Genomic DNA, 22,451 nt, shown 5'->3' with positions numbered 1-22,451 from the left:
TTTTTGTTATCTGTAGTTTTAAAACCTTCTAAGACGGTCTACTTAGGTTCCAAGATGTTCCGGACACTATTATCTATATAAGTCACTTTTATAGTATAATTAGCCTAGATTACAATTTATTTGTATTTTGGGAACTATTTGAGTTGGACATATGATATATATATATATAGTGGATATTTTATTATCTAACAACTTAGAGGTATAGGAAAATAAAAGTTAGGAAAGGAATTTAAAACATATACATATTTTTTCAACTAGTTAACAATAATTTGAAGCAAATAATCATATTTTGAAAAAAAAAATCATTAATCTATTGAGCGACGTCTTTATCTTCTTACTTTCATGTTTTTTTGACTTTTTATTTTATTTTCTCTAATGTGATATTTGTGTTGGTGTGTTTAAACGACTATTTACATTTTTTTTATTTATTATAAATGCATTTAAAAAATTAAAACTACGACACACCAAATCGTTGAACTCCAACCGAACCGAATATCAAACTGAATCGGTCAAATTGAATTCATCGCGTTTTTTTTTGTCAAATTGCGATTTGAGTTGGTTGGTTTGACGCCATTAAACCGACCAAATAGTTAAAATAAATATTTAAATAAGATAAAAACGATAATGATTTATGAAACTGTAAACAAAATAATGATAAGTCATAACACTCCTTTGAAATAAAAATAATGAGAGAATATTAATATTAACTATTATTAGTAATAGACAAATTCAATTTAAAAATGGTTAATTGATCCTTGGTACACTGTTATATTTTAGAGTGGTTTTTTTATTCAATGAATTTTATAATAATAACATTTTCATATAATGATATAACTTTGAGATTTTTTTTTTATGAATTGCGATAATACACCATATTAATGACGTTCATAATTGTGTTACATTATTTATATGCATGATAATAGGTATATGTTAAATTAATATCAATCTTAAATGTAAATGTACATTTTGATAAATAGTCACCAAATCAAACCAAATTACATTCTTAATATCACTAAATGTATTAAGAAGATAGTATACAAACATAATGAAAGTTACTTTCAATCCTTTTAAGCAAAATAATATACATAGCTGACCAATTATCAATACTTTACTTAGTTAAAATCCAAAACACTTTTATGGCCTAACTTCAGCTAAAATCCAATAATTCTTTATTTTAGCTGATAAAAAATCCCAACTACCATCCAAATGACTGTCATCCTGCTTCAGATTCAGCTATTGATAAATAATTTCTATTGTCTTTTTCAGAATTGGGTTATTTAAGAATAAGTATTCAATGTCTTCTTCAGCTCTTCATATTAATTCAACTATTGTCATTTAAGCTAATGTTAATACTTGTAACTTGCAATGTTTGTTTTTTGCCTGTCCAATTCCCAGTTTGGATTCCTGAATTGCATGTTCCAAACGAGCCTTAAAAAACCAGATTGGAGACTAATCTTTCCAACAACTTTGAAGAATTATAGGTAGCTTAATGGCGTTGGTCAAAAGAAACCCATAAAGCAAATCGTGGCCTTCACACTCCCCTCTGCAGGATCTCGACCAACCTGATGATAATGATGATGGTATGTATAATTCATGATCTCTCTCTCTTTCTCTCACACACCCATTTGAGAAAATTAGAAGGAATTGGAGGGTTGCTCAGTCAGCCAGCGACGTTACAACCACACCCATCTGTACATAAGTATATACTCATGTGCTTTTTTTTATATATATATATATATATTATGCGTGCTGGGATCCACATTTTGGGGGGGCAGACTAACCGGAAGAGAGAAAGAGAGAAAGACTCGGTTTTACCATTCTAATTTCGTTTCTCTTCTTTTCTGGTCAGATCTGATCGTTTCCTGTCCCAATTGATCGACTTTGTCGTGTACCCACTCACCCACACATCTTCGCCGATCTGATTGAATTGAATTGAATTGAAGGTAAAGACATATTTTTTTGATGTGTATTCTGAAAGATGGTAGATTTTTTTTTGATCTGTTATAAGAGATCTGATTACTGATCAGTTCACCTGGTAAATTGAATTTGTTTTGGATTTGGATTTAGGTGAGAGTAAATCGTGGTTCTGTTTCATTCATTTCTTGTGCACTAGAGAGAGGAGAGTAAGGGGGGAAGTTGGTAATATTTGAAGATGAAAGGTGTAATAGAATGCAGTGTTTGCCACTCTAAATTGGCTTCTCCATCATCAAAAGCATTCTCAAAGGCATACGACAGACATAGGAGCAGCATTTCATCGAAAACTCGAGCCCTCAATGTTTTTTTGGTTGTCGGTGATTGCATTCTTGTTGGTTTGCAGGTGATTGTTTTTTAAACATTTGAAATCTGCAGAAGAATCCATGTTTATGGAAACTAAGCATTTATGACCATTCTTCTTTTTTTCTTTTTCTTTTTCTTTTTTCAGCCTATTCTAGTTTACATGTCTAAAGTGGACGGAAGTTTCAAGTTTAGCCCTGTTAGCGTAAACTTTTTAACTGAGATGGCAAAAGTGCTGTTTGCCATTGTTATGCTTTTGTTTCAGGTATTTCTGTCATCTTATTACCAAAGTTGTGCTACTTTGTTTCAGTTAAGAATCCCTTTTCATGATTTATTTCTGTTCAAATTCTTTGGGCAGGCTAGGCATCAGAAGGTTGGAGAGAAACCTCTTCTCTCCTTATCTACTTTTTGCCAGGTAATTGATGTGTTAGATGTAACTATGAGTACATAGATTCCCCTGTCCAAATTTGTTTTTCATTCGGCAAGTTCTTGTAGCATATAGAAGTTGAATGAAATTATTACACAATGATATTGCCAAAATATTAGGTCCTTTTACTTTCAAGAAACCTTTTTTCCTCTGCTGCTTCTTTAGCCATGACTAACTTCTACTCCTAAGGTTCGAATTCAACAAAATCATCTTTAGGAACTGTTAAAGTTAATGCACGAGCTTCCAATGTATATGTAACCAAAAGTTTGTCCTATCTGGATCTGGGTTAGGATTAGAAAACTTGAATAAATTTATGAATTTATATTTAATTAAGTTATGTCTCAAAACGTTATCTAATGTAGATTCACATCCGGTTGATACTTTCGAAAAAGAAAAAAGTGTTTTCAAATAAGTGATTTCTCGTCCAAACCCAGACTCAGACCCAAAAAGTGTTTCCAAATGGGCGATCACATCTCGCATCATTCAAATCATCAATCAGATACTCTCCATTTTAAAAATAAATAAATTATTTATCATTATATATTTATATCTCCAATGTCTTTTTACTCAAATAACCCCAAATAACTTGGTTTTTTTATAACCTACATTGACAAGGTAGTTATTCATATAATCCCATATCAAACAAGTCCCTAATCATTTATGTTCACCTTCGGTATATGATTCCATATGTAAAATGTATGTTCAATATTTTCTTTCATATTAGGAAGACCATATACCACCTTCGGTAAGAATCAAGCCTTGGTACTTCATTAGGCTGGTTAGATTGTAAAGGAAGGGTCCATGTACAAACATAATCCATTGAAAAGTACTTTCAAATCAACATTTTCCTTCAAGGAAGGTTTAAGTTGGAGTAAATATTTGTCACTAGATTTTTAAAAAAAAATCAATGTCTTTTGCTGTTTTATGCCTGATTGTATACTATAAAGCATTATCTTCTAGGATGAAGAAGTTGCTTCCATGAAAAACATATTGGTATTTTAGGTCAGGATTCGGGTCTCTCATTGTTTTTTTTTCTCTGCAGGCAGCTCGAAACAATGCAATCCTCGCTGTTCCAGCCTTTCTTTATGCTATAAATAACTATCTTAAGTTCACAATGCAGGTACTTGTATTCTCTTATTGTTTTGTGTATTTCTTGTTTGCTTGTCCACTTGGGCTTAGAGATTGAGCCAAACATTGGTAAAGGATATAAAACAGAAAAATGAATCATTTTTTTCAGATGTAGTTTTACTTTTGGACAATTATTAATAGTAGATAACTATGGACATCTTGATCTTCATTCCATTGTTTTATAGGCCCTCTTGTTTTTCTTTTCTTTTTTTGCAGCTATATTTTAATCCTTCCACAGTAAAAATGCTGAGCAACCTCAAGGTGACATTTTTCTTCCACCTAAATCAAGCTAACTTGTCTAACTCTTGATGTATATTAATTTATATAGATTTCAGAAGGTATGAATGTGAGGTGTGTTTTTTTACTTTATAACAGAAACAAAGAAATTGTACTTTTCTTGCTAGTTCTTTTAAAAAATATATAACATCAAACAATTAGAATGAGCACTTCTCTTTTGTTAAATTGTTCTGTAAATTTGGAATTTCTTAGTAAATTCCCCACAGGAATGCTTTCTGTGACCTTTTCTTGCTAGGCTCTATGCCATCACCTCCCATTTTTTATGTATGTTAAATATGCGTTATTGTAGGTTTTGGTTATTGCTGTTCTCTTGAAGTTCATTATGAGGCGTCGGTTTTCCATAATTCAGGTTAGTTTAAGAGACAGATGCTTTATCATGGTGGATATGAGTCTAGTACTTAAATATAGCAAGATTTCCACTTTTTATGTGCCTGATGCTGACTTGCATTTCGCAGTGGGAGGCTCTTGCACTTTTGCTAATTGGTATTAGTGTCAACCAATTGCGCTCTCTCCCAGAGGGTACGACTGCTATGGGTCTTCCAGTTGCAACAGGGGCATATTTATATACGGTGATATTTGTAAGTATGTAGCTGAATGACTCTTAGTTTTATGTTTAGTTTGTGTTTGTTAGCTTATGCAAGGCCTTAGGTTGAAAGTTGAAACTACTAATTTGAAAATATTGTTTGGGAGGATTGAATATTATAGAGTCAACATTCTGGTAGCAGACCTTGGATTAGAAGAATTACAAAAATAGATTCTAGGTTGATATTGTCTGCTTTAGTATTCTGAAGGGTCACTTCTTTATAGGGGTTAACTATGATGTGTGTTTATGAGTAAATAAGTTTTGATATTGACTTATTTTGGTAAGCCTACGATATCTATAAGCAAAAATAAAATGACAGCTTCACAGCTTCATTCAAATGATAATACCCTGTCTTGTTTTGAAATTTATTTTTCTGTCTTACAAACTTAAATTCTTATTTCATTTAGTACTGCCTTTTTTTTCCCTTCAGTCTTTGTCCCCTAAATTTGTCTCAAGGCTGATATTCGGATTGCAGAATGACTATTATGCTTGGAATTTAATAATTCCGTAGGTCAGGGATTAGCATATCAGAGGGAGTCAAAAGGAGCTAGGATTGTCAATGTTTTTCTATTTGCAGTTTTATGTTATCAAAGTGTTGTGTAATGATCAAACCTGTTTCTTGCAATCAAAATGGAAAAGCTAAATTTTCTTATTATGGTATTCTCCTTAAAGTTATTATGACCAATTTTCTTTGCACTGATTCAGGTCACTGTGCCATCTTTTGCATCAGTATACAATGAATATGCTTTAAAGAGCCAATTTGACACTAGCATTTACCTTCAGGCAAGCTCTCTTCCTTTTATACTTTGTTGGATACCATGCTGAACATAGGTGTGAAGCAAACTTTTAGCCCACTTAGGATTTGATGCAACCATTGGATGTGCTTTTCCAATTGATGTTTTTTCAACTTTAGGCTCCATTTGGAAACTTTTTTATTTTCTCTTAGATGTCTTATATGGACGTGGGTCCTTATGAGATCACACTTGGAAACATAACTTAAGTCAGACACGATTAAATTTTTCTTTTTGACGGTTTCTTGTATGGCTCCGGATTCATATCCAGATCCAGATCCATAAACATAAATTGTTTCGAGATAGGTCCTATGTTTGCTTCTTCAGCATTTATCTGTTTATGTAAGGGCCTTTGTAGAACTGTGCATCTATACATCAATTTGTGATTTCTCTGAATCTGTCTCTTCCAGTGAACACCCTAAATGCTTTGAAAGCATCAACACTGTGTGACTATCTTCTACTGGTATTAACTGGGAACTCATGCATTTTCTGCAGAATTTGTTTCTATACGGTTATGGTGCAATCTTCAACTTCTTGGCCATCCTTGGAATTGCGTTATTTAAAGGTGACAAACATCAATATCACATTATGGTGCATTTATTTGCCAAAACTCTTTTATAAAGAAACTGAACTTCGAAAGTTCCAGATATTCAGGAATTCCGCCTTCTGGATTATTAGTTTGTAATCTTAAGCTAAGCATCTAAAAATCTCTTCAGGTCCTGAGAGCTTGGATATCCTGAAAGGACACTCAAGAGCAACCATGTTTTTGATATTCAATAATGCTGCACAAGGGATCCTGTCATCATTCTTTTTCAAATATGCAGGTCTGTATTCTAATCTATTAGTTCAGACATGTATGGTCTTCATTACTGCTAAGGCTCTTGTCTGTAGTAATTTTTTTAAACTGGAATTGAGGGTTCCACTTCCGATTCCCCTGTTTGGTAAAAGAGAATTATATTTTGAATAACAAATTCATAGAACAGTCGGTCCTTTTGAATTCCTTTTTTTTAATAAGGGTCCTTTTGTAAAAGGTCATTAAGTCAACGGATGTTTAAAAATTACAGCAAAAAATGGTATCAACAAAAAATCAAGCAACATACACCAAAACAGTCATTATGATTTGTAAGTAGCTAGTTATGAATTTTAGTTCCTTCTCTCCTCTCAACTAAGAGTATTAACATGTCTCAAGTGACTTAATTTCAACAATTTTTTATTCAAATTTTTAATAATGTTAAATTCAACTTTAAATTATAAATATTATTGTAAAGTGATATTTTACTTTCTAATTGCTAGATTTCTGTAATCTATATTTCTTAACGATTTAAGAGATGGAAAAAGAAAAGAATAAAAGTAGAGTTGTGTCCAGTATTTGCAATTCTATTAATTCTTACAAACAAAGTATTAAAATGCAATTTAATTCCATTTCTTTAAAAATTAGAATTGAAATTTTAATTCCAAATCTTATTCCAATTCTCAAGATAAAAGTCGTCTATTAGAATCACCTTTCTACTCTTGTATGAAAATCTTTCTACTGGATATGTGTTCTCCACTTGATGTTTCAAACCTTTGAACCTTCACATCTAAGTAATTTGTCAGAACATTCAAAAGCGGATTCCTATCTTAGATACTGTGGCTCCAAATGGAAGTTAAATGGAATATACTGATCTGTTATTGGAGTAATGTGTTCTTCTTTTGTTTCTTTGACCTGTTTTGTGTCTTTGTTTCTTTGATCTGTTTACATTCCAACCTTTTATAGGATTCTTTCTTTCTTATAGCTGATCCCCTCATTCCAACTTTATGTTCAATGCTACAGATACAATTTTGAAGAAGTACTCATCAACGGTTGCCACGATTTTTACGGGCATAGCATCTGCATTTTTGTTTGGTCATGCGATAACCATGAACTTCGTCCTGGGGATCTCTATTGTGTTCATATCGATGCACCAGGTACTCAACCTTTATGTTATTATGTGTCTGCTTGTTTGTTCTTTCTCTGTTTTTTTCCTTCTCTCATGATTTAGAATCTCCACCAGTTCTTTGCACCTCTTTCAAAAGTCAAAGATGTGCCTCAAAATGGTAGCTTGGACATAATGGAAGGTCCAAATAACTTAAGGTATCTTTTTTCTGTTTTCTTTCTATTAACCATGTCAATGCACTAAGAACTTTTTTGGTGTAGGTTTTTCTGAAATAAAATCCGAATTTTTTGGGGGAAATCTTGTTTGTTGAAAAAGTTGATTATTCGGGTTAAATGACTAAAATATCATTTGTATTTAATATTTTAAATGATATAAAAAATAAAGTAAGGGTGTTTTAGTTATGATTTGAATGCTTTGATTCATGAAGTGATTGAAGATGGGATGATTGTTTATTTGGATTAAATCCAAAATAACCCTTTGTCAAACAAGGCCTAGGCTTCTTGCTTGTTTACAAAAGTGGGTAGAACCGTAAAGCATCCAATGAAATTGAAGCACCCTTTTTAAAACCCTAAATTAGCCGGCTACTATAACAAAGCTTTAGAATTTGGTATTTGGAGATATTGTTAAATTCATGGGAAAATACCATTTGATGGTTTTTTTTTCATTATTATCTAAATTATTCACTTCATTTAGGACAAGAGGGAGTATAGTATTTTCTCTGAATGATTTAAGAAATTTATCCATTTGGCAGGTTAAAGGATCAAGCCTTCCTTAATATGACAGCTGGGGCAAACGAGGATGTAAGGCTTCCTGACCAGCCTCATATGTAACGTTTTTTTTGCGTGTAATCTTTAACCGGTGTTTGTTTCTTCTGTAACTCAATTTTACAGGCTAGGCATCTGGTGGAACCAAATGAGAGAGCACCTCTCCTTCCCATTTAGACAGAATTAGGGTAAGGTCGTGTCGCTGTTAAGCTTTTTATATTATAAATTTAAATATAGGACACGTTTAATTTGAATATGAATTTGAACATGGCCCTATGAAAATTGATTTCAGGAATTTTTGTTGTCATCCATCTGAAAGGAATTTTTGAAAAGTTCTAAAACGTATAGCCAGTTTGTAGAGGAGGGCTTTTTATTCATCAGGCTTCGTTCGATGTACAACACAATTCCATTTGATTTGAAGCCTTGTTACCGAAGAGCAGGTATTATAGAGGTAATTAAAAAAAGGAAATATATGCGGCAGAAACTCACTCGTTACACTAGAAATTGTTGTATCCCATCTTAAGATTTTTCTAAAATATACATACATATATATTATATATTCAATTGTTGTACACTGCAATTCTTTTTGCCCTTGGTTAATATGAAACATGAACATTCTTAATGATATTGGTAACCCTTGATTTTTTTTAAAAAATTCTTTGTTTCACTTTTAAGATCGGCTATATTTATTCAATAGTTAATCGTGTTTAACAGAGGAAAAAACAGTTGGAAACAGAGAAGAATGGCAGTTATTCACTTCATTGCAATTGGTAGGTTTAAATAAATATTTATTATCTATACAGCAATACAGCCAGCCAGTCCCCTGTCTTTGGAATTACATGAAAACAATGATTATATGATAATAGTGATATGATAATCTAACCACAACAACAACAAGCATCATCCTAAACAAGGCTTCTCTTATCTTGTATATCATCGACGAAACTCGACCCAACTCTCACTTCGCCCTCATTGTTTTGTAGATGACATGAGCCAGCAGTATCGGCACAAAGAAACTGTAAATAGGAAAATGAACAAGCGGGTTCATCTCATATGCCTTCACCAGAGCTCGGCAGTTCTGAAAAAACAAAAAGAAAATACCATATCAAATCATGGAATAAATAAAGAAAGACAAGCTAGATCTGTCTTACCTTGAAATGTTTCATTAGAATTGCAGCGGAAGCCAAGTATAGAATTTTCCTAATCCACCGGCCTCCAGCATAACCATTTGCGAATCCATTTTCACCCGACTCATATAAACCACCACACCCAATCGATTCCTCGTTGTCATCATTTTCTCTTTTGCTTGATCGCGAAAGAACATAGTCTAAGTAAACAGTCTTCTCAGCAGACAATATAACACTCAAAACAATGGAAGGTAGAACCACCATCAACAGATGAGGAAGAACAACCACAAGTATATCAGGAGATCCAACTAGCATTGTATTTCCATTATCGATGTTCGATTTAAGAACCCAACCTCGAAAAGTCATATACCCACGAGGCATCTCGTCTGAAAAAGCTCTTCCGTAAAGCCATGGAAACAGTATAAGGTAGACAAGGTAACCTAACATACTTAACCATACAAAAGGAACAGCATAGATCTCACTTAGAATCCAAAATGTAAATTTCCCAATTGTTTTCTCCGCTTTGAAGTTCTTGAAAAGACTGTATTGCATCTTCTTAACCGGGAAGAACACTTTAGGAACGATAAGAATCGAGAGTACAACTATGTAGAATGTCCATAATATAATATGATATAGTGCATCCCATTGACAACCCATAACCGAGAACTCTTTCCACGTCCATGAGAATTTACAGCTAATCCCGTTTATCGAAAATGGTCGGAGTTCAGTCATTGTAGAATGCCCTTTAATGTCAATTGCCTCGATTTGTAACCAGAATCTATCAGGAGATGGATCCTCGAAAGCTGTGAAATTCCATGGAGCCGTGTATAGATTTCCTCGAGGAGTTTCTGCAACACTCTTTGTCATGGATTGTTTCATAACCGTAATAAGATTACCCGATTCCGACTTTGAATCAAAGATTTTAACAGTCACGTTCGTGATAGGGGAGGCAGAGAACACCAAAGCTCGTATGTTGCTGTACGAGGAAAGATCATCAGAACATGTGTACTGATAAAGGGAAGAAGATGTTAACATGAAACGTGAATCCTGAGGAAAAGTTGGAAAAACGATTATCTTTTTATGTCCAGACTGAAAATCGATGTCGAGAAACGACACTTGTCCTCTGTCGACCGCCAGAACGCGCATGACTCTGCTTGTCCTCCAATCACCCATCTCCCATTCCCAGAATTCGTTAGGGGGTGGAATTCTTTCCGAACAATTCTCTTTACTACCGATATCCATAACTATGGAACGTGCATTGTTCTGAGTTTTCGATGAGAATAAGTGGGAATCGGTTGAATAATGATGTCTCTTCAAATTCTTACCGAATCTTGTATGAAGGTGGCCACAAACGTAAGCAGATATAGATTGGTTTAAGAAAACTTCCTTTAGTGTTACCTTTGATTCTGTAGCTGCTGAAAATGATAATGGGAAATGCCCAAATACAATCTTTGTTACTGGTTCTATAGATGTATCATCCTCATCCCATTGTGACAGCTTTGAATCTATCTCGTTTAGCAAATTGTCTGTCGGGTGTCCGAACAGGTTAGTGGGTCCTCGTAGCTCCACAGCCATGGCACTGTCGAACCCGACTAACAAAACTTTCCTTATTCCGTTCTGAATCATAAAAACGAATGAAAACATGATCATGATCATGATGATCTGCATAATAATGTAATGAAGATATGAAAGAATGACTAACCTCTAGAGTAAAAGAATTGACCTGACCAGTTCTACCCAACTGAGAATTGATGCTATACTTTGAATAGAAATCGGAAGAAGAAATACCACCAGACGGCATACCAAAGTTATCATGATTTCCCTTTAAATCATAGAAGATGTTTTCATCCAATCCACTTCTTTTAATAACATCTTCAAGGGTATGCTGATATTCCTTCCATTCCTTTTCATCTTGTTTCATAGTTAGCAAATCTTTGCTTTTCCCATCTGGGTAAAACATATGGATAATCAATAAACATGATTCAAATTTCAAACACAGACAAATAGATTGCTCACCTGTGAGATCTCCAGTAACAAGAACCAATGAAGGATTGATCATTGAAAGAGCAGGGCCGATCATTTCCTTGAAATCATCTGCTCGTTCAGGATTATGAACACTGAAATGGAGATCAGAGAGCTGAACCACCCAAACTATATCATCAGGACCACCGACCACATTTATTATATCACTCATGGGTTTAGGATTTGAAATGTAAATATTCTCAACATTGCGGCGGCGGCGGTGCTGGCTGGAGTTCTTGGTCGGAGAGGAATGAATGGCCAGGATTGAAGATGATGAGAAAAGGAGTAGAGAGAATATGAGAAAAACGAAACCCATTTTTCAGGTAAGCTCTCTATCTTGAAATGATTCTTCTTGCTCTCTTACAAGTGGGGTGTGGGGGGGAAAAAGGGAAGACGGCCGACGATCAAACAAAGCTTCTTCCTTGATCGCATTGAAGAAGTGTGATGGGTTAGTGGAAATTTCCCAAGATTTGGTTTTTTGCAAGGATTGAAATAATTTGATGTTGTTTTATAGTATAAGAACAGATTATACTTCATTCTTCACAGATTGTAAGAGGTTGTTCGCCTGTTGTAGAGAATATAATTTAACAAGGACAGGAGAAATTTGAGAGAAAAGAAAAGAAAGGAAAGAGAGAAAGAAAGATTGATTGATTATATATCATCAATGATTTCATCAATTTTTCAAATAAGGCGTACAACAGAATACACATGTATTAATAAGAAAATATTAAGATATGTTTAAAGAAAGAATGTTGTCTTTATCTCATAAACTTGCATTATAAGTTTTTATTATTTTTATTCGATGAAAATTAAAACTTCATTTTAGTTTACAAACCTTCACTTTCTAGTAATATATATATATATATATATATATATATATATATATATATATATATATATAATGTTTAATTTTTAAAGTGTCCGGATTGTCGGGTCAAGAGTTGTGGTTAATTTGGATATTTATGTGAGAGTAAATGGATATACTTAGGTCGGATTGTGGGTTGACCCGCCCATAAACTTAAAACGGTTAAAAATAAATTTAAAAATATTATTTGTAGGTTTCGAACTTGCAACCTAACAAAACAAGTACAAACTTTAACAAAATGTGATTGAGATGTGATTTGTCGAGAGATAATAGACCGATATCATTTGAAAGTGGTTAAAGAAATATGAATCAAATATTTAATTGACCAAAATGTGAGGTCACGATGCTAATTATTAAAAAATATGAATCAAATATTTGATTAACAAAGTGAAAGTGTAAAGTCACGAAATGAGAGATTCATTCAGAAAAAATATGTGATGAAACATGTGAGAAAATAAGTTGTTTTATCGAAGTGAATAAAATGAACTTGCAACCTAACAAAACAAGTACAAACTTTAACAAAATGTGATTGAGATGTGGTTTGTCGAGAGATAATAGACCGATATCATTTGAAAGTGGTTAAAGAAATATGAATCAAATATTTAATTGACCAAAATGTGAGGTCACGATGCTAATTATTAAAAAATATGAATCAAATATTTGATTAACAAAGTGAAAGTGTAAAGTCACGAAATGAGAGATTCATTCAGAAAAAATATGTGATGAAACATGTGAGAAAATAAGTTGTTTTATCGAAGTAAATAAAATGTGGAATGAGAGCGGTATATTTTTTATTTTAATAATTTTAAACATTGAATAAATATTATTATATTTTTTAATTTATTTTATTTTTATCTTTATTCGATGCACACGGAAATTTTTCTAGTAATTTTTAACTATATATATTTTTTTAATGACTTTTAAACTTTTGAATGAATGAATTTAGAATTGAGATTAGAATTTTAAATGAGAATTGATATTGAATTATAATTCAATTTCTATTCTTCAACAACTATAGAATTATAATTCAGTAACAATTTATACGTTTGTAAAAAAAATATAATAAAAATATTTTTAATATATATTATATATTTGATTAAAATACAAATTTGACCCAACTAATTAGGATTAAGGCTACAAATGAGTCAAGTTGCTTGTGAGCCGCTCGGTCAAAAGCTCGATTTGAGTTTGACTTTGACCGAGTTCGAGTAAAGTATTAAAGTTCGAGTCGGCTCATTTAATATTTGAATCGAGTTCAAATTCATATAAATACTTAATCGAAAGTTTGTCGAGTTTTTTTTAGTCTGATACTAAATATTATATATTCTATTTATTTTAATATTAAAACTTAAAATTTAAAATAAATATTTTTCTTTACAAATATTTGAAAATTTAATTTATTCAAGTTTTTCGAGTCAAGTTGAGCTTGTAGATAAATAGTCGAGTCAAGCTCGAACTCAAATATATAAACTCGTTTGAGCTCGAGTTCGAGTCAAGCTAATAAATACTTAATCGAGTCGAGCTCGACTTGACTCATTTACAACCCTAATTAGGATATCTCAAAGTTTATTTATTTTTTTCAAAATTTTAATTCAATCGGTTCAACATGTTAACTTTATATATCGGTTCGACAATATGATTTTCTAAATTCAAAAAATAAAATATCGATTTAACCAATTAACTTCTTTTATTTTATTTTATTATATATATATATATTTCAAAATGTTAATTTATTAAACTAAAAAAAATTCGTTCCATATTTTAACATTTTAAATTTTAAGAAAATATTATCGATGAGAAACTTTAATCGTGTTTTGAATTATAAAATAATAAATTATTTTGTTTAAAAAAACATAAAATAAAAAACTGATTACAATTCCAAGTTAAAAAGAATGAATTAAGAATTATAAAATTACACATTGAATTTTATTTCAATTCTTTAATGTTTACCATAATTTGAATTAGACTCAATTCTTTGTTTTAATATTTTAATTAAACAAAAATATTTATTAAAAAAATATTATGTTATTTACTTTGGCTCTCAATAACATAGTCTTCTGTAGGATATTCAATTCTTAAACCTTGTTTCATTATTGATATTATTATCTCCAAATAGAGATCTTCCTGGGCCTTCAATAATGTCGAGTCCCAACCTAGAAGATCAAATATATATAGATGTGGTAACTTTTTCTTACATGTATTTTAATGTTAAAATTAATAAAATTAAATTTTGTTGATTAGTTATTATCTTTATAAATTTAAAATCATTTTCAAAAGTTTAACAAATAATTCAAGCCTATTATTAAATTCATTAACAAAATTAACTTTCGGTACAAGTTGACGCTATTACAAAATGAACATAAAATTTAACAAAATAATACAAATTCATTTTAATAACATTTTTTTTTTCAATATATGAAGTGTAACACACCATCCTAAATCCGTGATACTTAATCTCTTAATAATTAATATAGTCACATTTTCTTAAAAAATAGAATAAATAATAATAAATATTGGAGTTGATTTATATTGTTTTAGAATTGAAATACTTATTTGTATGGTCATTGAAAGTTGAGGGTCCTTGTTTCTTCAACTATTTTTTTATTTTGCTGGAATTTCCAATTGTTTATCATTTGGGATATGATGGACGACGATGGATAAACAGACGCCGCTGATCCACATTCCAGAGAGACGATTTCGTTCCGACAAATGCATTTGTTCAAATTCATGGAATTGGAAATTTGATGTTCTTCTACTTCACCACAAACATGAGGTATGTATGTGCTGTTCAATTCTATTTAAGACTTTGATTTGCAATTGTTCGACAAAATGCAAGTTATCAGAGTCTGCCCTGGATTCATCATATTTGAACCTTATAATCTATGTATTCTTCTTATATGATGCGTCAAATTTCTCTGTTGGTTAAACGTTTTTCACTTATTAGAGATTTGGTGGTTGATACATTTTGGTGATATTTAAACAGATTCTACCACTAGCAGAGGTAAAAATCAACTAATAATGAATAGTGGTTCAGACCGTTGTGTTGATGTCCAATGTGCTTTAGTGAATTATTGTAGCTTTGTTATGTGATGTAATGAAAAGTGTTCCCCTTATGCCTGGTTCATGTTCTGACTTTAGAACTTATTGAGATCTTATTTAGAGAAAAAGATGCCTATCTTGAAATGCCTGTTAATGCCTTTGCCTTATTATCTTAATGATAAAGGATTTAAGGTGTCAATACTGATATCCACTGAAACACAAGGTCTAAAGGAACATTATTTAAATCCAATAGGAATCTTGGGTTTGAACCTAAGACTCAGTCTGGTGGTTGAAGATCCTATACCCTTACAGGTATCAACCATTAAAATCTTCCATTAACTTATTTGGATGGGTTATTGGGTGATCAAGAAGGCCCATGGATTAGGTTAGATGACCTCTATTGCACTTTGGAGTGCCAATGCCAACCTAAGATCAGCTGGTTGAGTCTTCTCCTTTCCCAATTGTTAGTTCAAAATTCTTATTACATTATTGATTTCAAATTAAAAAAATATATATATAAAATTAAAATCTTTCATTGTCAAAAGAATGTGAAAAAGTTGGGTTTACTTCAACTTCATATCCTTAAACTTCATTTTAATTTGAAATCTATCTAAGGTTTGAGAATCTCATAAACCCTACAGCAAGTGCTTAACTATTGTATGATTGTTGACTATACAATAAGGTTTAGTATTACGGTTGTTGACCATATCTTTTATTCTAGAGTGTGGTTAACATTTCCTTGTGCAGTCAGTTTACATTGTTCTCTTACTTCTAGCTTAACATGATACCTTCAGGCTCTCACTCTGGTTTACTTTCAGGAGTGGGTGAACTAGATGCCAGTTCATATATTAGTGTCTGCGACAGGTGCAGTGTGCTGCGAGCAACTTGCATTCTACAGTGAGTCCGCTTATTCTGTTAACAATTAACTTGTATAGCAATTTCAATCTCCACATCCTCCATTATATATTACCTACTTGCATTTATCTATGTTTACTATATATGTGCAGCCTCATGGCTTGTACAAGAGCAACATTATTTCAGTCATTTATGCAAGTGGGAGAGAGCCAAGCCTCTAAAACGTCACATATCAACCCTAGTTGTTATATGATCCTCAGCCAGAAAAGAGGTCCAATCACCCGTGAATTGTCCTTGGAGATTTTCTCAAGTCCCATAATTTTTCCTACACAGAGGTAATGTATAAGAAGCTAGCCTCTATTTATGATACAACTGAATAATTAAGCATGAATAAACTAAATGCAAATATAAAAATTTGAAGTACTTATAATAATATTTTCTACCCTTATAACTACTTAAATTGATTCATTTCAAGGTTAAAATTGTTTATTGGATACACTTATTCTATTGCCGAGTTAAGTTATTAAATCTTACTGAACTAAGCCGAGATTTTATAGCTTAATTTGAGTGAATATAAATAATTACAAGTGATTTTGAATAACAGTTATCAAATTAACTTAATTCAAATAAACACTTACTATAGGACTCATATCTGGAATTTACCTTTGATTTCATTATCTCAAATAGAAATGGTTTGCTTATTTGGGGGTGAGTGTGATAATTATGTGAATATCTTGGAACAGTTATAAAACAGGTAAACATAGTTGGAGAATTGCATTAGCTTTAAACAGTGGCGGATTTCCAAGTAATAGTGATGAAGAAGACAGGGTTAATAATGGCGACTCTGGAGGAGGGCTTGGGCAAACACGTCTGGGAAGAATAGTAGTTGCAGGTGGAAGACAGTTACTAGAAAAAATAAATGCAGCAAGGAAGAACTTCCCTGTGAAAATATTCCTCTTACTACTAGGTTTCTACACAGCTAATGCTCTGGCTACTGTTCTTGGCCAAACCGGCGATTGGGATGTACTAGTTGCCGGTGTCGTGGTTGCTGCGATAGAGGGGATCGGAATGCTCATGTACAAAAGAAAACCTTCTTCTTCTTCCTCGGCTGCAGCATCTTCTGGGAGGTTCCAGTCTCTTATGGTGATGATCAATTATTGGAAAGCAGGTGTGTGTTTAGGCCTATATGTAGATGCTTTCAAACTTGGTAGTTAAATTGAACAAAGTTTTGCATGTGAATGATTTCATTGTGCAAAGTAGAAACTATTTTCAGCTGGATTCACTTTTTTTTTAATTGTTCATTCTTTTTTTTGTTCATATGAGTCGTCTTGGAGCTTGTTTGATGTGCGGTTTAATATTTTAGTGGATAATTATCGATTTGATTAAAGTCTTGAAGATGTGATCAAAGGGTTATTTAGATTCATCAAACAAGGCCATGTTCTAAGTAAAATTTGAATACCAGAAAGAGCCAAGGTGCCTAACATATTTTTTTGTAAAGTAATATTCAGTCAATCTCTTTTAAAAATTGTCAAAATAATATTAATTTTATTTATATTTTGTAAAAAAAATATGATTAGATTAGATGGTTTTCTTTAAATAAAAAGTGAAAAAAAAGATGGTTTATTTTGGAATAAATAAATAAATTGTTATCATATATTTTATTTTTTTTATTATTCTATTCGTTTTAATATATATATAATTATCCTTCTTTATTTGATACATAAATAAAAGTAGGAAAGAAAATTTAAATAATATATTTGTAATAAAAAAATATTATATCTTACTTAAATTAGTAACTAAAAGTAGGAAAGTAAATCAAGACAAAGATTATTTGCCTTTTATCAAACCAAATATTTTATTATTATTTAAAGTGATTAACATTAATGGAATTAATATTTAATTTTAATGACATCCTTAGCGTTGATTTTAGGCGACCAACCATAATTAATTAAAAAATATAAATATCCACGTGTAATGAGTTAATTGGTGAATGCTACGTTAAAAATATAATATTATAATGACACGTCATCAGTCTAATCAAAGTCCAACTAACTACTGCTAGTACTAGTATTCTTATTGCATGCGTTATTCGTGTCTTCATAGTTCATTCCTTCTCTGTATAAACTCTGAAACCCTTCACTTTCTCTCTCTAAATCTTTCAAATTTTTTCTTAAATCCGAATTGTTTGATCGAAGAAGAAGGAGGAGATTGAATGGGGAAGAAGAGGAGTTCACCGGTGAATCAGATGTTTGCATGGATTCGGAGACAATCGATGAAGGTGAAAATCTTTTTAGCTGTTACATTCTCTATCTGTTTGCTGGTTGTTTTGAAGATGCTGGTTACAACGCACACTCATTTCTTCATTGCATCCGAAACGGCTCATGTTCTTGGTATCGTTGTCTTGATTTATAAGCTAATCACAAAGAAGACTTGTTCCGGTTCGTCTTTCTTATTTTTCTCTTCGAATTGATTTTCTATGTCTAATTATCGTTCTTCTTTGCTTATCTTTAACGAGTTCAAAAATTTTCATTATAATAAGTAGATTTGAGATTTTTATAATGTTTAAAGAAATGTAGGGTTAGTGTGATTTGGCTATTTCTTGTTACATGATTAGTTTGAGAGATTAATCAAATTAAACTAAATCATATATGTAAAAACTGTGAGATTTTACCTTATTTTTCTGAATTTTGTTACTGTATCTTCGTGAATAGGGCTATCTTTGAAAACACAAGAGCTTACAGCATTATTTCTTGCTGTAAGGCTTTATTGTAGCTTCACGATGGAAGGAAATATACACACGGTTCTTGACTGTTCAACTTTTATCTTAACTGTTTGGGTTATATGCATGATGAGGTTTAAGCTGAAGGCATCATACACGGCAGAGCTAGACAGTACACCTATCTTATACATAGTAAGTAAACTACTTCTGATGCAGGTTTAGTAGATTGTTCAATTGGGTGCTGCTTATTTGTCATTTCATACATTTACCTCCTTTACAATATGGTTTGACCTGTTTTTGTTTGTTTGTTTATGTGACAGATAATTCCTTCAGTAATTCTTTCTGCGCTTATTCACCCGTATACACACCATTCGCGATTTAACAGAATTCTTTGGGCTTTTTCTGTGTATATTGAAACAGTGTCGGTTGTCCCTCAACTTAGACTAATGCAGAATGCAAAGGTTCCTGTTTAGTTAACAACTTACTGTTTGATTTTTGTTTCTACTGCTGTAAAGAGTGTTTGGAAATTTATCTATTTGCGAAAATTGTTCCAGATGATTGAGCCATTCACTGGTCATTATGTATTTGCATTGGGAGTTTCAAGGTTTATGGCTCTCGCCCATTGGATCATTCAGGTTATTTATTCCTCTTAAATTGTATTTCATAGCATATTACATATAAATAAGTGGTGCATACATGTATATGTATAACCCAAGTTCAAGTCTGATTACCACCTTACATATGTGGCTTCTTAATTTGGTGACCCAATCACCAACTCTTTTGTGTTTGGTTGATAGGTTCAAGTTTGATTACCACCTTACATATGCGGCTTCTTAATTTGGTGACCCAATCACCAACTCCTTTGTGTTTGGTTGTTGGGTCCAATTCCTTTTCCCACATCAATCATTTTACAAATATATATATTGATTGCTATAGAGAAAATAGAGTTTCTTTCTTCTCTGACCCACATTTTTTGGTGAAGGTGTATGAAACAAAGGGAGTATACTTCTATCTGGTAGGAAGTGGCTATTTCTGGGTTCCAACAGTTTTTGTGGCAGAACTAGTTCAATCGTTCATATTGGCCGACTTTTGTTACTATTATGTCAAGAGGTCATTTCCATCTCTGTTACTTTCAACTTTCAAATTGATACAGATACATACATTTTTCTTCAATTACTAAAAAGAAATGCACATTCTTTGTTGTTGTTGTTGTGGTTGTGATTTTGCAGTGTCATCAATGGACAGCTTTTGTTATCCATTCCTCCAGTCTAGTAGGATTTGCTGAACTTGGAAGTGCAAATAGTGTAACCATTTAGAAAATGTGTTATCTTTGGCATTGTCAATTTTCAATTATACAAGAGAGTACAGTTGTTTTTTTCTTCTTCTGAACTATAGTTCTTCCTTTTGATCTAGATACAACTGGGATGGTCATAGTTTGCAGGTGTATGAGTTATATGAATGCAAGTTTATTTATTTGCAATTTTAGACATCATCAGGTTGGAGACTCTGTATGATATGAACTTTAAGGCTTGCTTGTTGGGACCAACTTTTACAGGCTAACGACTGCGGTTTTGTGTGTTTTGGTTTGGCCATTTCTTTCTTCGCTCATTTTTCGATTTATTTGTTTGCTCATTATATTAAAGTATAATGAGTAATCTTGTGCTGTAATGTTGTAGTAATTTTAAAATTAAAAAGTAGGGAAAATAGTTTTCAAAGAAAAGTCTTTGAACAGTTTGATTTTATTTCAATCAAAAGACATAGGTTAAGGTTAAACATATATTTATTCATAACCATATTTAAAGACTTAAAAAAACTGTTTTTATAGTTTGCAATTGAAATATACATCAAATTTTCATTAAAAAAAACTATAATTATAGATAAAAAGTTCTAAGTTTTTTTTTACGCTATATTGTTTTGAGATAACTATTAATATTTTACGATTTTAGAGTAAACTATGGAGTTTGATTTATGTATATTTTTAAACTTGTCTAACTTTTACGATTTTTTTTTTATATTATGATATTACTAGTTTATAACTAATTTTGATTTTACAATTATATAAACTATTTCAATTAAATCTCGATTTTAAGAGTTTCAATAAATAAATTATGTTGGTCCTAATTATATATTTTCTTTATTGAATTTCATTTATTATACAAAGGAGCTTGTTTAAGTTTTTTTCTAAAAAAAAGTCTTAACTAATATAAAAACTTAGAGAGAATAAAATTTTTATTTTAAAAAATAAAAAATAAATAAACTGAACAATTAAACAATAAAAAACCTAAAAAAAAATATACAAAGCTTCTAAAAATGCATTTAATGAAACTAAAAAAAATAAATATATATAATGATGCTTAAATTCCAGCGGTGACTATATTTCTGTGAAATACCTATTATCAAAAATGGCTCATTTAACCTTTTTAAATAAACCATGATTAATTTTTATTTTTAAATTAAATTTTTAATAATTAAATATTAATATATTTTATCTCTCATTCCTTTTAATTTATTACTAATAAATGAATTTTCTATTTTTATCTTTTTTATTATTTTTATATGAATATTTATTACTAATTATATTAATTTTATTATATATATATATATATATATATATATATATATATATATATGAGCAATTATTTTTAACTTTATATTTTTTCTTCTTATATTCACATTGATTATTAATTATTTTAAAATTGTTTGGTCTCAATAATTGAATAATGAAAATCCTTTCAATAATACAAAATTCTTTAACACAAAAATAAATTAATTAAGAATTAAAAATTGGATAATAATAAAAACTTATTCATCAAACACCAAAATAGTAATAATTAAATATTAGACAAAATAATGCAACTTACTATTACTACTAGTAAAGAAAATGACATATAAAAGAAAAATTAATATTAAAATTAAAAAAAATTAAGAATAAAATAAATTACCTAGTTTAATTATTGTAAAAGAAGAGAAAAAATATATTAATATTTAATTAAAAAATATATAAATTTAAAAATAAAAATTAACCATGGTTACTTAAAAGGTTAAATTAGTCAATTTTTTATAATATATATAATATAATATACATATGAACTAGTTTACAAGTACATACTTCTAAGTGAACTTTTTCCTATTATTTTTATTAGGTATTTTTTCTCTCCTTTCTCATTCTCTCTTTTTTAATTATATATATATATATATTTTTTTTTCTTTTTATAAATACACTCACATTCATAATTTTATATTTATTTTATTTATATATATATAAACAATTTTTAGTTATAAATGCACCTACTATATATATAAATATATATATATATATATATATTTCATTCAATATTTCAATAATTCAAATCAGATTCACTCAAATCAAATAAATCTTATGACTTTTATCTAAAAAATTATTTATATTAATTGAGATGTACATTAAATATTAAATTTATTTCTTAAAAATCACCAATTTAACATATATATATATATATATATATATATTTATTAAATATTATTAATAAATTTTAATTTCAAATAAAATAAACATAATGAATTTTCAATAGCTTTTTTTATAGTTGAGTTTATTATTAAATATTAATTGAAGTTATCCTATATAATAATAATATTTTATCTTTTCTTTTCCGACTTTTTCTTAA

At 30.6% G+C, this 22,451-nt stretch overlaps 4 protein-coding genes across 6 annotated transcripts; 3 read left to right on the top strand and 1 right to left on the bottom strand.

Moving 5' to 3' along the window:
- Positions 1-1,463: 1,463 nt before the first annotated feature.
- On the top strand, positions 1,464-8,821 carry LOC124932158 (CMP-sialic acid transporter 2-like). Of its 3 annotated transcripts, XM_047472768.1 has the most exons (17): positions 1,464-1,580; positions 1,850-1,943; positions 2,068-2,317; positions 2,423-2,539; positions 2,633-2,689; positions 3,744-3,821; positions 4,046-4,090; positions 4,416-4,475; positions 4,582-4,704; positions 5,415-5,492; positions 5,996-6,065; positions 6,217-6,324; positions 7,314-7,447; positions 7,534-7,613; positions 8,168-8,216; positions 8,307-8,368; positions 8,473-8,821. In XM_047472768.1, the coding sequence occupies exons 3-16, from the start codon at positions 2,153-2,155 to the stop codon at positions 8,355-8,357; spliced, it is 1,215 nt and encodes a 404-aa protein (XP_047328724.1). In that variant the 5' UTR covers positions 1,464-1,580; positions 1,850-1,943; positions 2,068-2,152; the 3' UTR covers positions 8,358-8,368; positions 8,473-8,821. The 3 variants fall into 3 exon arrangements, with proteins under 3 accessions (XP_047328724.1, XP_047328725.1, XP_047328723.1); XM_047472769.1 differs by lacking the exon at positions 1,464-1,580 and having other exon boundaries at positions 1,747-1,943; positions 8,307-8,373; XM_047472767.1 differs by lacking the exon at positions 1,464-1,580 and having other exon boundaries at positions 1,748-1,936; positions 2,066-2,317.
- Positions 8,822-8,909: 88 nt separating this feature from the next.
- Positions 8,910-11,938, bottom strand: LOC124932157 (putative metallophosphoesterase At3g03305). The gene is made up of 4 exons (XM_047472766.1): positions 11,324-11,938; positions 11,010-11,254; positions 9,332-10,924; positions 8,910-9,258 (listed from the first exon to the last, which is right to left on the bottom strand). The coding sequence occupies exons 1-4, from the start codon at positions 11,643-11,645 to the stop codon at positions 9,139-9,141; spliced, it is 2,280 nt and encodes a 759-aa protein (XP_047328722.1). The 5' UTR covers positions 11,646-11,938; the 3' UTR covers positions 8,910-9,138.
- Positions 11,939-16,015: 4,077 nt separating this feature from the next.
- On the top strand, positions 16,016-17,509 carry LOC124931208 (ycf20-like protein). Its single transcript, XM_047471630.1, has 3 exons — positions 16,016-16,130; positions 16,242-16,423; positions 16,832-17,509. The coding sequence occupies exons 2-3, from the start codon at positions 16,245-16,247 to the stop codon at positions 17,301-17,303; spliced, it is 651 nt and encodes a 216-aa protein (XP_047327586.1). The 5' UTR covers positions 16,016-16,130; positions 16,242-16,244; the 3' UTR covers positions 17,304-17,509.
- Positions 17,510-18,227: 718 nt separating this feature from the next.
- LOC124931611 (ER lumen protein-retaining receptor erd-2.2) lies at positions 18,228-20,296 on the top strand. The gene is made up of 6 exons (XM_047472122.1): positions 18,228-18,526; positions 18,800-18,999; positions 19,128-19,268; positions 19,362-19,442; positions 19,790-19,917; positions 20,037-20,296. The coding sequence occupies exons 1-6, from the start codon at positions 18,301-18,303 to the stop codon at positions 20,077-20,079; spliced, it is 819 nt and encodes a 272-aa protein (XP_047328078.1). The 5' UTR covers positions 18,228-18,300; the 3' UTR covers positions 20,080-20,296.
- The last annotated feature ends 2,155 nt before the right edge of the window (positions 20,297-22,451 follow it).

This window comes from Impatiens glandulifera, chromosome 3 (genome assembly GCF_907164915.1).
Source record: "Impatiens glandulifera chromosome 3, dImpGla2.1, whole genome shotgun sequence".
NCBI classification, from domain to species: Eukaryota; Viridiplantae; Streptophyta; class Magnoliopsida; order Ericales; family Balsaminaceae; genus Impatiens; species Impatiens glandulifera.
Note: the sequence above shows the minus strand (reverse complement) of the source record. Positions and strands in the feature narration are given on the sequence as shown.

What these genes read in the sequence shown, in the direction of transcription:
- LOC124932158 (XM_047472768.1), top strand. Translation starts at nt 2,153, where the DNA reads ATGAAAGGTGTAATAGAATGCAGTGTTTGCCACTCTAAATTGGCTTCT. An exon ending in ATCTTAAGTTCACAATGCAG is followed by an intron (nt 3,822 to 4,045) that starts GTACTTGTATTC and finishes CTTTTTTTGCAG; the next exon opens with CTATATTTTAATCCTTCCAC. An exon ending in ACACTAGCATTTACCTTCAG is followed by an intron (nt 5,493 to 5,995) that starts GCAAGCTCTCTT and finishes CATTTTCTGCAG; the next exon opens with AATTTGTTTCTATACGGTTA.
- LOC124932157 (XM_047472766.1), bottom strand. Translation starts at nt 11,645, where the DNA reads ATGGGTTTCGTTTTTCTCATATTCTCTCTACTCCTTTTCTCATCATCT. An exon ending in TGTTACTGGAGATCTCACAG is followed by an intron (nt 11,255 to 11,323) that starts GTGAGCAATCTA and finishes TGTTTTACCCAG; the next exon opens with ATGGGAAAAGCAAAGATTTG. An exon ending in TCAATTCTTTTACTCTAGAG is followed by an intron (nt 10,925 to 11,009) that starts GTTAGTCATTCT and finishes TTTATGATTCAG; the next exon opens with AACGGAATAAGGAAAGTTTT.
- LOC124931208 (XM_047471630.1), top strand. Translation starts at nt 16,245, where the DNA reads ATGGCTTGTACAAGAGCAACATTATTTCAGTCATTTATGCAAGTGGGA. An exon ending in ATAATTTTTCCTACACAGAG is followed by an intron (nt 16,424 to 16,831) that starts GTAATGTATAAG and finishes ATCTTGGAACAG; the next exon opens with TTATAAAACAGGTAAACATA.
- LOC124931611 (XM_047472122.1), top strand. Translation starts at nt 18,301, where the DNA reads ATGGGGAAGAAGAGGAGTTCACCGGTGAATCAGATGTTTGCATGGATT. An exon ending in CACAAAGAAGACTTGTTCCG is followed by an intron (nt 18,527 to 18,799) that starts GTTCGTCTTTCT and finishes CTTCGTGAATAG; the next exon opens with GGCTATCTTTGAAAACACAA. An exon ending in TCGCCCATTGGATCATTCAG is followed by an intron (nt 19,443 to 19,789) that starts GTTATTTATTCC and finishes TTTTTGGTGAAG; the next exon opens with GTGTATGAAACAAAGGGAGT.